This window comes from Argopecten irradians, chromosome 6 (assembly GCF_041381155.1).
Source record: "Argopecten irradians isolate NY chromosome 6, Ai_NY, whole genome shotgun sequence".
Lineage (NCBI taxonomy): Eukaryota > Metazoa > Mollusca > Bivalvia > Pectinida > Pectinidae > Argopecten > Argopecten irradians.
In genome coordinates this window covers 16745364-16758080 of record NC_091139.1, presented here as the reverse complement: position 1 = coordinate 16758080, position 12717 = coordinate 16745364, and the positions used below count along the sequence as shown (strand labels likewise).

At 33.4% G+C, this 12717-nt stretch overlaps 1 protein-coding gene across 1 annotated transcript in view; it reads left to right on the top strand.

The window, feature by feature from the left end:
- The window catches only part of LOC138325159 (uncharacterized), a 31739-nt gene that overhangs the window by 1639 nt on the left and 17383 nt on the right, over positions 1 to 12717 (top strand). The window contains exons 3-20 of the mRNA XM_069270633.1: positions 52 to 203; positions 790 to 887; positions 1310 to 1475; positions 1931 to 2104; positions 2801 to 2949; positions 3262 to 3580; positions 3991 to 4167; positions 4305 to 4400; positions 4694 to 4828; positions 5119 to 5274; positions 5727 to 5968; positions 6683 to 6790; positions 7589 to 7740; positions 8011 to 8220; positions 8605 to 8740; positions 11015 to 11188; positions 11562 to 11765; positions 12297 to 12521. Of these exons, the coding sequence (XP_069126734.1) occupies positions 52 to 203; positions 790 to 887; positions 1310 to 1475; positions 1931 to 2104; positions 2801 to 2949; positions 3262 to 3580; positions 3991 to 4167; positions 4305 to 4400; positions 4694 to 4828; positions 5119 to 5274; positions 5727 to 5968; positions 6683 to 6790; positions 7589 to 7740; positions 8011 to 8220; positions 8605 to 8740; positions 11015 to 11188; positions 11562 to 11765; positions 12297 to 12521 (3073 nt within the window). The remainder of the gene's footprint in view (positions 1 to 51; positions 204 to 789; positions 888 to 1309; positions 1476 to 1930; positions 2105 to 2800; positions 2950 to 3261; positions 3581 to 3990; positions 4168 to 4304; positions 4401 to 4693; positions 4829 to 5118; positions 5275 to 5726; positions 5969 to 6682; positions 6791 to 7588; positions 7741 to 8010; positions 8221 to 8604; positions 8741 to 11014; positions 11189 to 11561; positions 11766 to 12296; positions 12522 to 12717) is intronic.

The following is a 12717-nucleotide window of genomic DNA, read 5'->3' as shown; positions in this document are numbered from 1 at the left end:
AACAATACAGAAATATATTTCTAAACAATTTATTATGTGTATTATTCATAGAGGTGAGGTTCCATCGCAGTCATCAGTACCTGTACCACTACAGTACCGCAGTAGAGACGTCATTTGTCGGCACGACAGCGTCCAAATCTGCCTTTAAACTGGACTGTGAGGTGGTGGTCGAGGCGAGGAGGAAGTGTGAAGCCTACTTGAATGTAAGTGTGCTTCTTTTAAATACAATCCGTATATATTTGACACTGGTAACAGTCATCCGTTATATCAGTGCTCTCGTTTTTAATTGCAGTGGGTATCGTATTGTCAGTGTCATATCAACTTTGATTTGATTTGAACAACTGACCAATCGAATGAATCAATGAATTCTCGCCCTTGGTATATCAGAAATTGCTGTTCCTTGTTTACAACAAGTTAAAAGCTTCGATTCAGCATGTCACCATGCATGCTATTTATGCTGATATGTAACTTTTTAAAAATAAATGAAAAAAAAAAATAGAAATTGATTTGACTCCTTTCATCTTATTCAATATTTGAGAAAAGGATTTGCCCTATACTTGTACATATATAATAATCTTAAAAGAGTGTTCATTTCACATGAGATTAATAAAATCACATAGGAAATGGACACATATTTAAGATACAGGTCTTTTTATCATTTAACTACATCAACTTATATATTTCTAAGAAATGCAACATTAAAATGTATTAATAAAATACAGTAGACCATTTTTATTTGCAGTTGATATTACCTTGTAAGTATTTTCATGACGATGATGTATATTGTAGGTCACAATGTGCTCACTTTATCACAGACAACCAGGGGATGAGGATGTTTACATCAAAGATATAACTTTGTCAGCAGAAATTACTAGTCTTCTGGGCAGGTAAAATATCATCTGAATCAAGAATGTGCTATGTTCCTCAATATGAGAGCGAGACACATTACGACGTTCACAAAAAAAGATAACGTAATATTCTTTGGGTCGCCTTTCTCATTCCATAATATTTCTTTCTTTCTTTATTTATCTGACTTTCCAATTTAAAACTTGTTGGAGATTAAATAGATATAATTAGCAGTATGGTTTGTAATAAATTTCGTCATGCAATCTCCGTTTGTAATTATAATATGTTAACGATATCAATAAATCCATGAATATTGATGTTCATTTTTAGATACATAGCATTAAAACAATTAAAGAAATAACTGGTCTTTTTTGCCATTTTTGTAATATGTTAACTGTTAATTATGTTTTGCGACATCGTTCACTATCATAAAAATCTTTTTGTATATATCTTGCCACTGCAGGGAGTTGTACTTCCAATTTGGACGTGGGACGATTCGACCTCACACCATTGTAGTCGATAACGTAGAGTCCATCGATGTCCTCAACATCAAGAGAGGGATTCTGTCAGCGCTCCAGATCAAACTCGTCACAGACGAACCCGGGGACGAGACGCATACAATGACCATTGTAAGTTTGTAATAAAAATGTCTGAAGTCCTCAGTACGTATATTTATTTGTAACCCTGGTCCATACTAGCTGCAATTTAACTAGAGGGAGCTTCTTATTAGCTCGATTGGTTGAATGTACATGTAAAACTAGTAATCCAGAGGTCCCTAGTTTGATCCCCGATGGAGGAAGTGATTTAATATAAAATCCTGCATCCTGCACTTTGTTACATAATGGTAAAACAATTTATTATTTAAACGTCTACAGTTGAAGCATAAATTGCTATATAAATTTTGTTAAAATGCATCAAAATGGAATCAAGCAGAACAATTATGGTTAAAATATTGTCTTAAAATGTTCATATTTTTTTAGGTATCTGTAAACATGCATATAGATGTATTTTTCTTAATATCAAGATATAGAGGAACCACTATTCTTCATGTTTACTGTAAAATCCATTCCTTCTGTTTTTACAGGAAGATTTATTCGGCTCCTGTCCCACAGAGTATAAAGTAGAATCTCCATATAAGATACTGACGTCAAGGGACATCACTCGATGCCAGGTTCCTCACTACAGCTACAACCAAAATAATATACTATCTATTATAAAGAGGGTTTATGGGGGCTACCTACATAAGGAAATCGACGAGGTAAGTTAATGCCCTTGTATAAGGTAGACATTTGTATATATACAAATAAAAATATTTGTTTTAATGCAGAATTTAGGATGTGTCATTAGTTGAATGATTTTAAATGTCATCGGCAAAAAATCATAGATATGTAAATTGCGAAGAATTTACAGAATGTAAGTCAGATGTAGATGTAAAACAAAAGACAAAACAAACCATTTCCCCTGACCATGTTTCTATATTATTATGTTTGATATATGTTATATATGCTCTACGTTTCGACTATTCTTATTGACTAATACGTGGTCATGTGCAAATCGATATACATGCACATAGTATAGTATATCGACTCGATGACATCATTGTTTAGAAATACCTAGTCGATATTACTATTATGACATCAGAACCTTGTCGATCTTTTTAACCCATTGCCCAAATGTTAAGTTTCCCACGATGGCGTCTTGTGGCTGTCGTTCTTCTCGTAATTAACATTTACAATAGGTGGTCCTTTCCGATAATGATTGTATATCTAACATCAAAATTAAGAACCTTTGATTCTGTCAATATGATGTTTCATTGTCCATATAAAATCTAAATATTGGCAACGGGCTACGCCCTCAGTCAATACTCATTCTTATAGGGCGCTGTAACACCTTATACCTCAACAAAGGTTCATGGTCAATGAATATGTATATACATTGCTATTTTGATTGACAGGTGATTTATCCATTCAACTCAACAATTAAATGTGAACACACATTAGGAGAAAGTCACAGACTTGAGGAAACAACTTGTCTTCAGCAACAACAGTTTGTTCCCTTTGCACGTGAAGGGCCCGAGGTGTTAACATGTATGACAAATATAAGGTAAGGATGTTATAACCATGTGTGGCAAAACATCGTCTTTAAACGACTTTTTCTATTAAATGTGTTGATAATGTTTTATGTTTTACGGGGCATTTGATTTTAAAGTACAACAATAGGGTTTGTTGTAAACCGAATGTCCTTCTTGGTGTCATTTTAAAACCAAACTGCACATTCCTTCCCGAAATTACAATTTTTTTAGATAAAGGATTTCAATAATAAATTTTCAATACATCTAATATCTTCGTGGTTATTTTATAAGAGAAGATGCATAATTCTCATTTGTTCAAACAATCAACGAATCTACTTTTTCAGCCAACACCTGATTCTGCAAGAAACAAGAGATCTCCTCGAAAGCAATGTCAACCGTAAAATGCGTGACAAGAAATCTGGAAGTCTGAAGTTTGAATATGATTTGCGAGAAGGAGAAACTGTCTTGGTCACGAAGGTGGACATCAGTCATTGGCTGCTCAAACTCGCTACACACAACGATACCTTGACAACAATTCCTAAACTTTTCCATGACTTCTTGTGGATCCTTCGACAGGCTGAGACCAACGACCTTTTCGAAGTTATGGCAGACGTGTGGAATTGTCATGGGAACCAGGGTAACTACTGCAACAAAAAGGAACAGGTAGATATTTCTTCATAGAGATATAAATATGTTGGTGATGTCTGAGCATGCGTATTTAGAAAAAAATGTATAGTCTTATACAGTGCATGTGTTAATTTGAGCATGGGCTGACGGGTAACCTGTCGCAATCCTAAGATGGTCTAATTTTTCTACGAAATATATTAAGAATATACCGGAAAAGATTATGATATATACCAACGAACTGAATCTATGGATTCTCTTTTTCTGTCGTTAACGGGATTTTAATGTTTTGATAATTTTTATAACTGATCATGTGATCAAGACGTTTTCTGCCAGAAAATTAAAAATATATTTTAGTACGTGTTGTGCGCAAACAGTTATTACTGGATGACTTCCATGTTTCATATTTTTGAGAACATGTTTGGCAAATATAACATTTCGTCAAATAGAAATTGGAACAAGATTATTTCCTGGATGGACTACTGTCATGCGGAACTGGAGAATGCATCAACGTGTTTACGAAGGCAATGAAGGCAGGTCATGTCAATAGCTGGCTTGAGTATGTTTTTGTGTATGACCTTGCCCTTCACCATGAATCGCCACCAGAGGTCGCATCGTCCGTTTTGGTGAGTAGTAGAAAACCACACTAAATCAGTAAATTAGTTTTGTTTCCATGAGAGTTTAAGATAATTTCGTGTAATTTTGTCACCATTATTTGTAAACTTAGGACAGACCAAGTTCCAATTTTTTATATTCGTTGCAGGAGATATGCATTAACCGACGAAGAGGAAGTTGCTGGTTTCCATTAAGCAGTATGATCAGAAATGTCGTGACTGCAGGAGGATCTACAGTGTATCTGGTATTTACAATATGTGCACAAATACTTGAGATAAATATGACAAATAGACGCTATTGTAAAATAGATAATTAACAATTGTTCATTACGTATTTGCTCTCAATTTTTTTTTCATTTTTTTTGGTTCTCTACTATTCATGGGTTGTATAATCTATTTGTACTGATACAAAAAATAAAGCAACTTTCAGTTAAAAGTATTTTACTATTAATGACTAGTCATTTATATACCATTAAAAGGCTTAATTACATATCATTTTGTAAGATAAATTTGTACATATATCATATCTGTTTTACAGGAGTCTGGACCCGTATATCAGACTCTCGACCATATCCGTGAAACCATAGGAGATTCATGTGTAACTGGAATTCAAGAAAATTTAAACCAGGACGAGAGAAACGTTCTGATTGAGGAACTTCTCCTAATGATAAAAGTAAGTAAATATTTTGAAATGAGATCTGGGGGATGGGGGGTGTTATATATCTCTATATACAACATATAAGGCTAAAGTTGAAGTTACAGCACCAAACACAGTGCAAATCGTTAAGAATTCATGTTAGGTGTACTAATAACGGTAAGCCAATGATTTTAATAGAGTCATTTAACCAATAAAATAATATTAGGCATTTCGATTAAGGAATGCATCTTTAAACTTAGACATGTTAAGATTTACGGTTCCATTGGTCATATATTACGTAATTGTATATTATTTCTACCCCTCAGGTCCTCGGTAACATAGGAGCCCCTGCCCAGTACGTATACGACAGTAAGTATACTGGGATGGAGGGGACTACTAAGGATCAGAGACTCGTCCAAGCCTTGTTACAGTGTGCTCACAATACAGAACTACCTCAAAAGGTCGCTAAGGCAGCCATATTGGTGAGTAATACTCAATCGTGTTATTGTAAATAATGTTATAAATTAACCACCGAGTAAAAATGTAACGAATGGATATCGTTCAAATTATACTCATACTTTAATAAGCCTTCGCATTTAGAAACAAGTATGTGCTAAGTGATAATTTAAGTCGTGGATAATCTGAAAAGCATTGGTAGTCCAACGCAAATAAGCTTAACTGATTAGAAATAAGGAGTTATTCATTTTTGCAATGGTTACAATTTCTTATTGTGACGTTAAAGTACTGTGGGTAATGGCGTATTAGTGAAGGCAAATGAGTACAATCTTTTACTGTTGACGATGAATTGTTGAATGACTGTCCATTATTTTTTAAGGTCATGTGCAAATATTGTTGATAGAGTTGTAATGTTATTTAAGTCAACGGATTTCAAATTGACATTTGTAAATTGATAATATTGTAAGTTTGCACACAGGCACTTCACAAAATGACGATCACTCCCAAGATAAAGACTGCCCTTGTTGGTCTACTTAGTGATGTAAATAGGCCGCCATCATTTCGGACGACAGTGTTCGCGCGACTCGCTGTTCAACTCGACCGTGACCTCATCACAGGGCTTGTCGACTTGATACACAACGAGAGGATGAGTTACATGACGAACTATATGGTTACATACGTGGAAAGCCTACTGCAGCACGATGTACCGGACACAGAAGAGTAAGTTGAATGATGGTTCGTTCAGAATAAATGTTTTGTTTTCATTTCTAACTTTGATTAAAATCATGGTTTATTTCCTACTAGTGTCAAATTTAATATAACTTATATTGAGTATACTCTTAATTTTTTTCGGTTTATAATTCCTCTGCGTTTTTTGTTTATCTGAAAAGCCTGATTGTAATAGTGCTATCATATATGCCTGATTGTAATATTGCTGTTATATATGTCAATGACACTATTTCCTGTAATTGACCATAACGTTTTGTGGTCATGTCTGTAATATAAAAGTTTATCAAACTAACGATGTTTTTTTAATTTCATGATTAACATAAACCAATGTTGCCTAAATGAAGATCGGTCTTAGGTTTTTCCTCATCAAAATTTTGAAAAGGCTTCAAACCTATGATTTACATTAACAAATGAGCTGAACTAAGTAAGCACACTGAAGATGAATAACTAATTTATGACACTAGTGAGCATATATTTCTGTATCTCATTCGATGCTGAATAACATTACCCCTTCCGTACATTTATCTACTAAGACATGTTAGGGGAAATATTCCAACATTCCCGACGCACCTGTATTTAAAGACCTTCTTTTTTCATTTAATTCATTACCTTAAAACCTTAAAATGTCTTTTCTGTTCGTGCAATTAATTTGACCCCATCTTACATTTTTGTTTACCATTAGCATTGTTCGTTAATGTATTACAGGTTGAGGAATCTATGGCGTGATATCCTTGATGCAGACTCTAGAGTACTACCTCATGGCAGTCACTGGATAAAGAGGTCCAAATATATCGAGCTATCCCGTTATATAAAGTAAGCTTATTTCATAGTTTATATATATGTTTCAGATACTGTTGTTAACTTTCGTTATTTACTGTCTGTAACTTATTCACGGGGTTTATAAATTATTCACAGGTTTTATTTTCGCGAATTATTTTTGTACCATTTGAAAGCCTCATTTATAAGACAGGCTAAAATATGTCAAACCGGAAACATGATAACTTTCGCAAGATATCAACTTTTGCGAATTGGATAGATTCGCGAACTTAGCGAAATTAAAACCCTGCGAATATTAGCAAATATACAGTGTTTCGAGTGATGGATCAATTAAAGTATCGACATATTATTTGATAAATATAGGATGCTAAATGAATGTTCAGTTCATGTATGATTTAATGCAATAAGACGAAGAAGTTTAATAGAATATTATATGAAATTAACACAAATCAAAGATACTTTTTATCACTTTACTACAACAAGCTACATTGCGAAGAATTTCACGTCGAAATAAATTGCAAAAAACACCTGCGGAGACCGCCATTGTGTCAAGATTTCCTTGAATCCTTATGTCACGTCATTGTTTACTGACGTCAAGACAGGACGTCACCATTTATTTCTAAGAAAAAAATAGCTCAAGGTTATATTACACCATGTGAAGAAAAAAGGGAAGTCGCTGGATGTTAGGCGGATTATATGATAAAATAAAATATGTAAGCGAAAGATTGTGTTTCGGTAAAACTACCCATTATTACTATAAAATTATTCGACATCACAAGCTTTTAAAACTTAAATATATGCACTTGTTAAATTTATAATAAATTGTTATTTCAGACTTCCATTCAGTACAACATTCTACGGCCTTCAATTAGAAATTGACACTGTTTACAACATTGCAAGTCCTGTCGCTAATGCGATTGTTGTGAAATTAAATTACTTTGCTGGAAAAAAGTTCGAATTCCTTGAATTTGCATTAGATATTGACGGTAAGTTGAGGTCTTTGGAAATTAGTTGATGTTTGAATGTTCTCAGAAATAATAATATCGTGGTAACAGGTTTAATTAGTTCATTTACTTATATATAATAATAATAATGTAATGTAACTTAAAATAAAGGTTGAAAAAGAAGTAGCGGGTATGAATATAATGACAAACATGATTATTTTGTTTTCAAATTTCACGAGGATTTGAATATATTTGAATTGCGTGCATTTAAATTGTAAAAATAATTTTTTGGAAATGGACGTTATGTTTTAGATTTTCACGTCCTTATTGATGCTGTGAGTGAGGATATTCAGTTCCTTCAGAGGTATTTTCCAGATCCTCTCTCGTCAGAATCTTCGCGGCAAAACACGGTGTTTGCCACACTGCCCCAGAATATAGCAGCAGCCATTTTGGAATTGTTCGACAAAATAAACCTTTCAGAAACAAAAGTGCCTGATGGTTTAATTCACGTCAAGATGCTTGGTACGTAAACTTTTTTGGTATTTAGGTACGTAAACTTTACTTGTAATGTTAAGGAGTAAGAAAAGTATGTTCTGTAAGTGTCTTTTTTTATTATTCCATAGTGATGGTAAGTTTCATGCTAATATAAAATTGCTTAATTTTAAGTTCATGGAAATTAACCTGGTCACATTTTACGAAATTGAATTCCTTGCGAATAAAAGCAACCCTTCAGTACTATAAACATGGGAATTATGCCAGAGAAAATTAAAATAAAGTACGCTAAAATCGTTTGCTGCGAGCAGTTTTTTACATGCAGTAATAGTATATATTTCAATATGGATATAAAATACAAGAAAATCATTAGTTATGAGATTTGACTAATTCATCCCTTTGGCAATTTTTCAGGAAAAGAATTGTTTTTCCTCGAAATCCGGGAATTGATGATGACTCTGTTGCAAAGTAGGTCGCAACAGTCAGTCCAGCACCTTATAATGGGATATTTTCAAGACATATTGGAGCAACTTCCAATTCATAAGAGCAGGTAGTTTTCCTAAGTAACACATTAGTAAATATGTTTGCATGACTTTATGCAAAAGTTTGCGGTATATTCACTACAATCTTACCGTATCGGAACATGTGTTTGGGGAAATATTGGAGTAGGTCAAACAAATGGAATAAAATGTCATCTTGTGTTTTGATCAAATGTATCTTTAATAAAGCAATAAAGGAGTATATCACTTTAGCGCTTTGTAAAACGTAGTGTTATTTAAATTAATATTCATAACGGTGATATGAGACTGCATTCATGATTGTTTTTGCAATGAAACATTTACGATACACTAAAGATAATAGATGGACTGGTTTTGTTCAGAAAGATTTTTTTTATAATTTTCTTTTTTATTCAGGTTTTTCATCATTGCAATTTACAAATTATCATAACTATCAACTTGTTACTCTCACTCTTATATATACAAGAAATTCACTTACCCGTCTGATTCACACAATAGGTATTACAATAACAAGTAGGACCATTTACCCATTTGTACAAACTCATGCATGCATGCATACTTACTTTCATACACCTACAAGATGCTTTTTTATATAAATTTTATTCATGTAAATCTATAAAAAAGGACCAAGAAAAATGCCATAGGGAGAATGTTCAGTAAATTGCAATGTTTTGGAAGAAAGAGAAATTAGATAAATTCAAAGAAATTTAAGAAAATGAAATAGAAAAAAGAGGCCGAGAGGTTAGAAGAAGGGAAAGATAGTTGAAGACAAGATGGTAGCGACAAGAAACAAAAAATGGAAACTGTAGAACAGATTTCAATATCTAGTATAAATACTTCGGCTTTTGTGGAGGGCTTTATAAAGAAATTGAATTATGAATAGATAAAACTGGTAGCATAAACAAAGGGGTATAACTGCTATAAAGAAAGAATATGTTGTAAAAGAAAAAATTATAACTATAAAATGCACATTTTTTAAAAATACATGTATCACAAATTAATAAGTGAATCCGAATTTTTCCATTCTTTATCAAATGTACTCTTATTATTTTCGTCCTTACCATAGGCAATATATTTTTTAATTGTATAGTTGTCTTTTATTATGTTTACAAGAGCATTTATTTTTAATGAATTGTGTAAACATCTTGTTTTGTAAATATACTGTTTGATGATTATGATTATTTCATTATCTACTCTGTTACTGTGAAGAAAATTACGATGAAGAAGGCCAAAAAGAAAAGATTGTTTGTTTACTGAAAAGGGGATTAAAAGGGCTTCCAATAGTGTATCAAGACTACCTAATAAGTTTTGCACTTCTTCACACTCCCATAAAATATGAGTTATTGATTCTGGTTCGGAGTTACAAAATTTACATAGAGGGGAGACAACTCGCAGCCCCTCCTGATATCGAAAAAGATGAAATATTTTGCCCATGATTTATAGCTGAATGAACATTATTATGCAAAGTTTTGAACCAGTTTACAATACTATTACCAAAACCAAAGAAATGCAGAACTATTTCAATAAATAGCCAGGACACTGAGTCAAATGCCTTTTCAAAGTCAATCATCAGGAGCATGCCGGGTATATTGTTTTCCTCTGTATAGTGCATAATGTCATATAAAAGTCTAGTATTAACCCCTATATAGCGATCCGATAGAAATCCAGTTTGGTCATCATTTATTAATTTATGAAGAACAGTTTTTATCCTATTAGCTATATTTCCTGATGCAATTTTGTAAGAAATATTTAATAACGAGATGGGTCTCCAGTTTATAATGAAATGTCTAGGTTTATCTGGTTTAGGAATACAGGTTATTATACCCTGTCTCTGAGTTTTTGAAAGTTATATTGTAACCAAATTTAATATATCTTACTATGAACTCTCCCAATTTTTCCCAAAAACATTTAAAAAAAAACTCTGTAGTAAATCCATCCGACCCGGGGCTTTTATTGTTTTTCGTTAGCTTTAGAGTTTTTCCTGCCTCTTCATAGGCAATTTCTCCTTCTAAACAATAAGAGTCTTCCTGAGATAGTTTTGGAATATCATTATGTTCAGAAACAAATTACGGTATCATTCAATAATTAAAATCTACCTTAAGACGTCAACATCATTTTTCTCCTTAAAAGTTAGACTTATGGCATTGTTTAATCAAAAGATTTTAAAATTTGATTTTGTTTTTATTTAAACATATTTTAATTGCATGATTATATACAAATAGAATTAGACACAAGTTATATAACTTATGATCCGTTTTCTCACGAAAAATGATGATAAATGTATTTTTTGGATAATGCTTTTTCAGTTCTTCATCAATGGTTGACATGGTAAAGGTTCTACCGACAGTAGCCGGATTTCCCCTTAATATGACGGTTTCTTCTGCAATTAGCACGGGGCTCAATTTTGACGCCAGAATGACCATGCCCGACATTCTTAACTTGCTTACCGATATCCAGTTGGATACAACCCTTAATACTCAGTAAGTACTCGCTGCAGGTGCTTTTCGAACATAGGTACATAAATATTATATAAGCCATAGCAAATAGTTATAACTTTCATGGGATGTATACGTCCAGACTTAAAATTACAAACGACAATTGATATTAATTTGTCCTATTACTATTTTTATAAATCCTAGTTGAGTTGTATGTTTCTAAATACCAAAACAACGTTACCGTCCATAAGATCCATCTTCTGGTGATTATGACGTCATATTTTGTGACGTCAAAATCACCAGAAAAAATAGGACAAATCTCATTTGGTCTACGTCGTTTTCGTATCCCGAAACGCCCATATAACATTTATATTGCAATCATCTAATAGTACTGCCGTTATACTCATTTCCTTTCTAGTACTGCTGTGTATTTCAATGGGGAATTAACTACAAGATTTGGTCAAAACAGTCTTTCTGGTGCTAGAGCTAGTTCTAGTGGGTTGCTGCAGGCATCGCTCACGCCGTCATTACGCTTCAATACTCAGCCCGACCCGCCCAGGACGGTGGATATTTCTGTGAGTCACACCAACACGGACTCAAAATACACAATGGCGAGTTTGAGGTACGTCAGAAAAAAGAAGGACAGCGTAAAACTTGTTTATGCTAGCTCTTACATATGTAGAGAGAATATGGTAAGCATGTAAATAAGCCCAAAAGTATTGAATGGAAATGTGCTGTGAGAATACAATGAATGGCCAACTGAAAACGCACTTGTTTGGTACAATCAAATAGTTTAGCGGAAAAAGCGATCCCGAACAAGTCATGAATTTGCGCATTTGTAATAATTGCTATGCTACCAACACACATTAATTAAAATACAGTACTCACATTTAAGCGCAAAATGTCTTGCGCGGAAATCGCTAAAAATATTAATATCACTCGAATATGTTTTCTGTACTAATATACGTGCATAATTGCGTTGTAGAAGAGGTAGATAAAAAATTTGATAGGTATTTCTTTCCTTTTTACGTTTTGATGTACACATAAGAAAAATGAATTACAGAATGTTCGATATATGTATATATAAAAAATATTTTATCTAAATTTGAAAGTTTGACCTGTATTGACCACTGTCCACCTATACCTTTGATAGTGGCCATTTGTACCTGATGCACAAGTCCGGGGAGATAGAAGTACAGGGTGACCCTGAGGTCCAGACCACAGTACAGGATTGTGATACTGGAGTCATGCTGGCCGTTACGGGTAACCAGATATGCATCACCAGTGTGTACCCAAACACGACGTCATCTTCTAGACACGCTTACTTCCCCTTATCCGGACCGTTTTCCGTCAGTTTGGATACACGGAAATTTGAAACGTACAATTTACATTCGTAATAATGTAACCATCTTGCTTAAAACACATGTTCGCTACTGAAAACAAATATACAATGAGATTTCCCCCCTTTTCTATCAATAGACAATAACTTTGAATTCGTTATGTATGTATGTATTCCGTTTACGGCTTCTAATTTGGTATTGTTACAAAATTCTTATTATTTTGATTTCGTGATT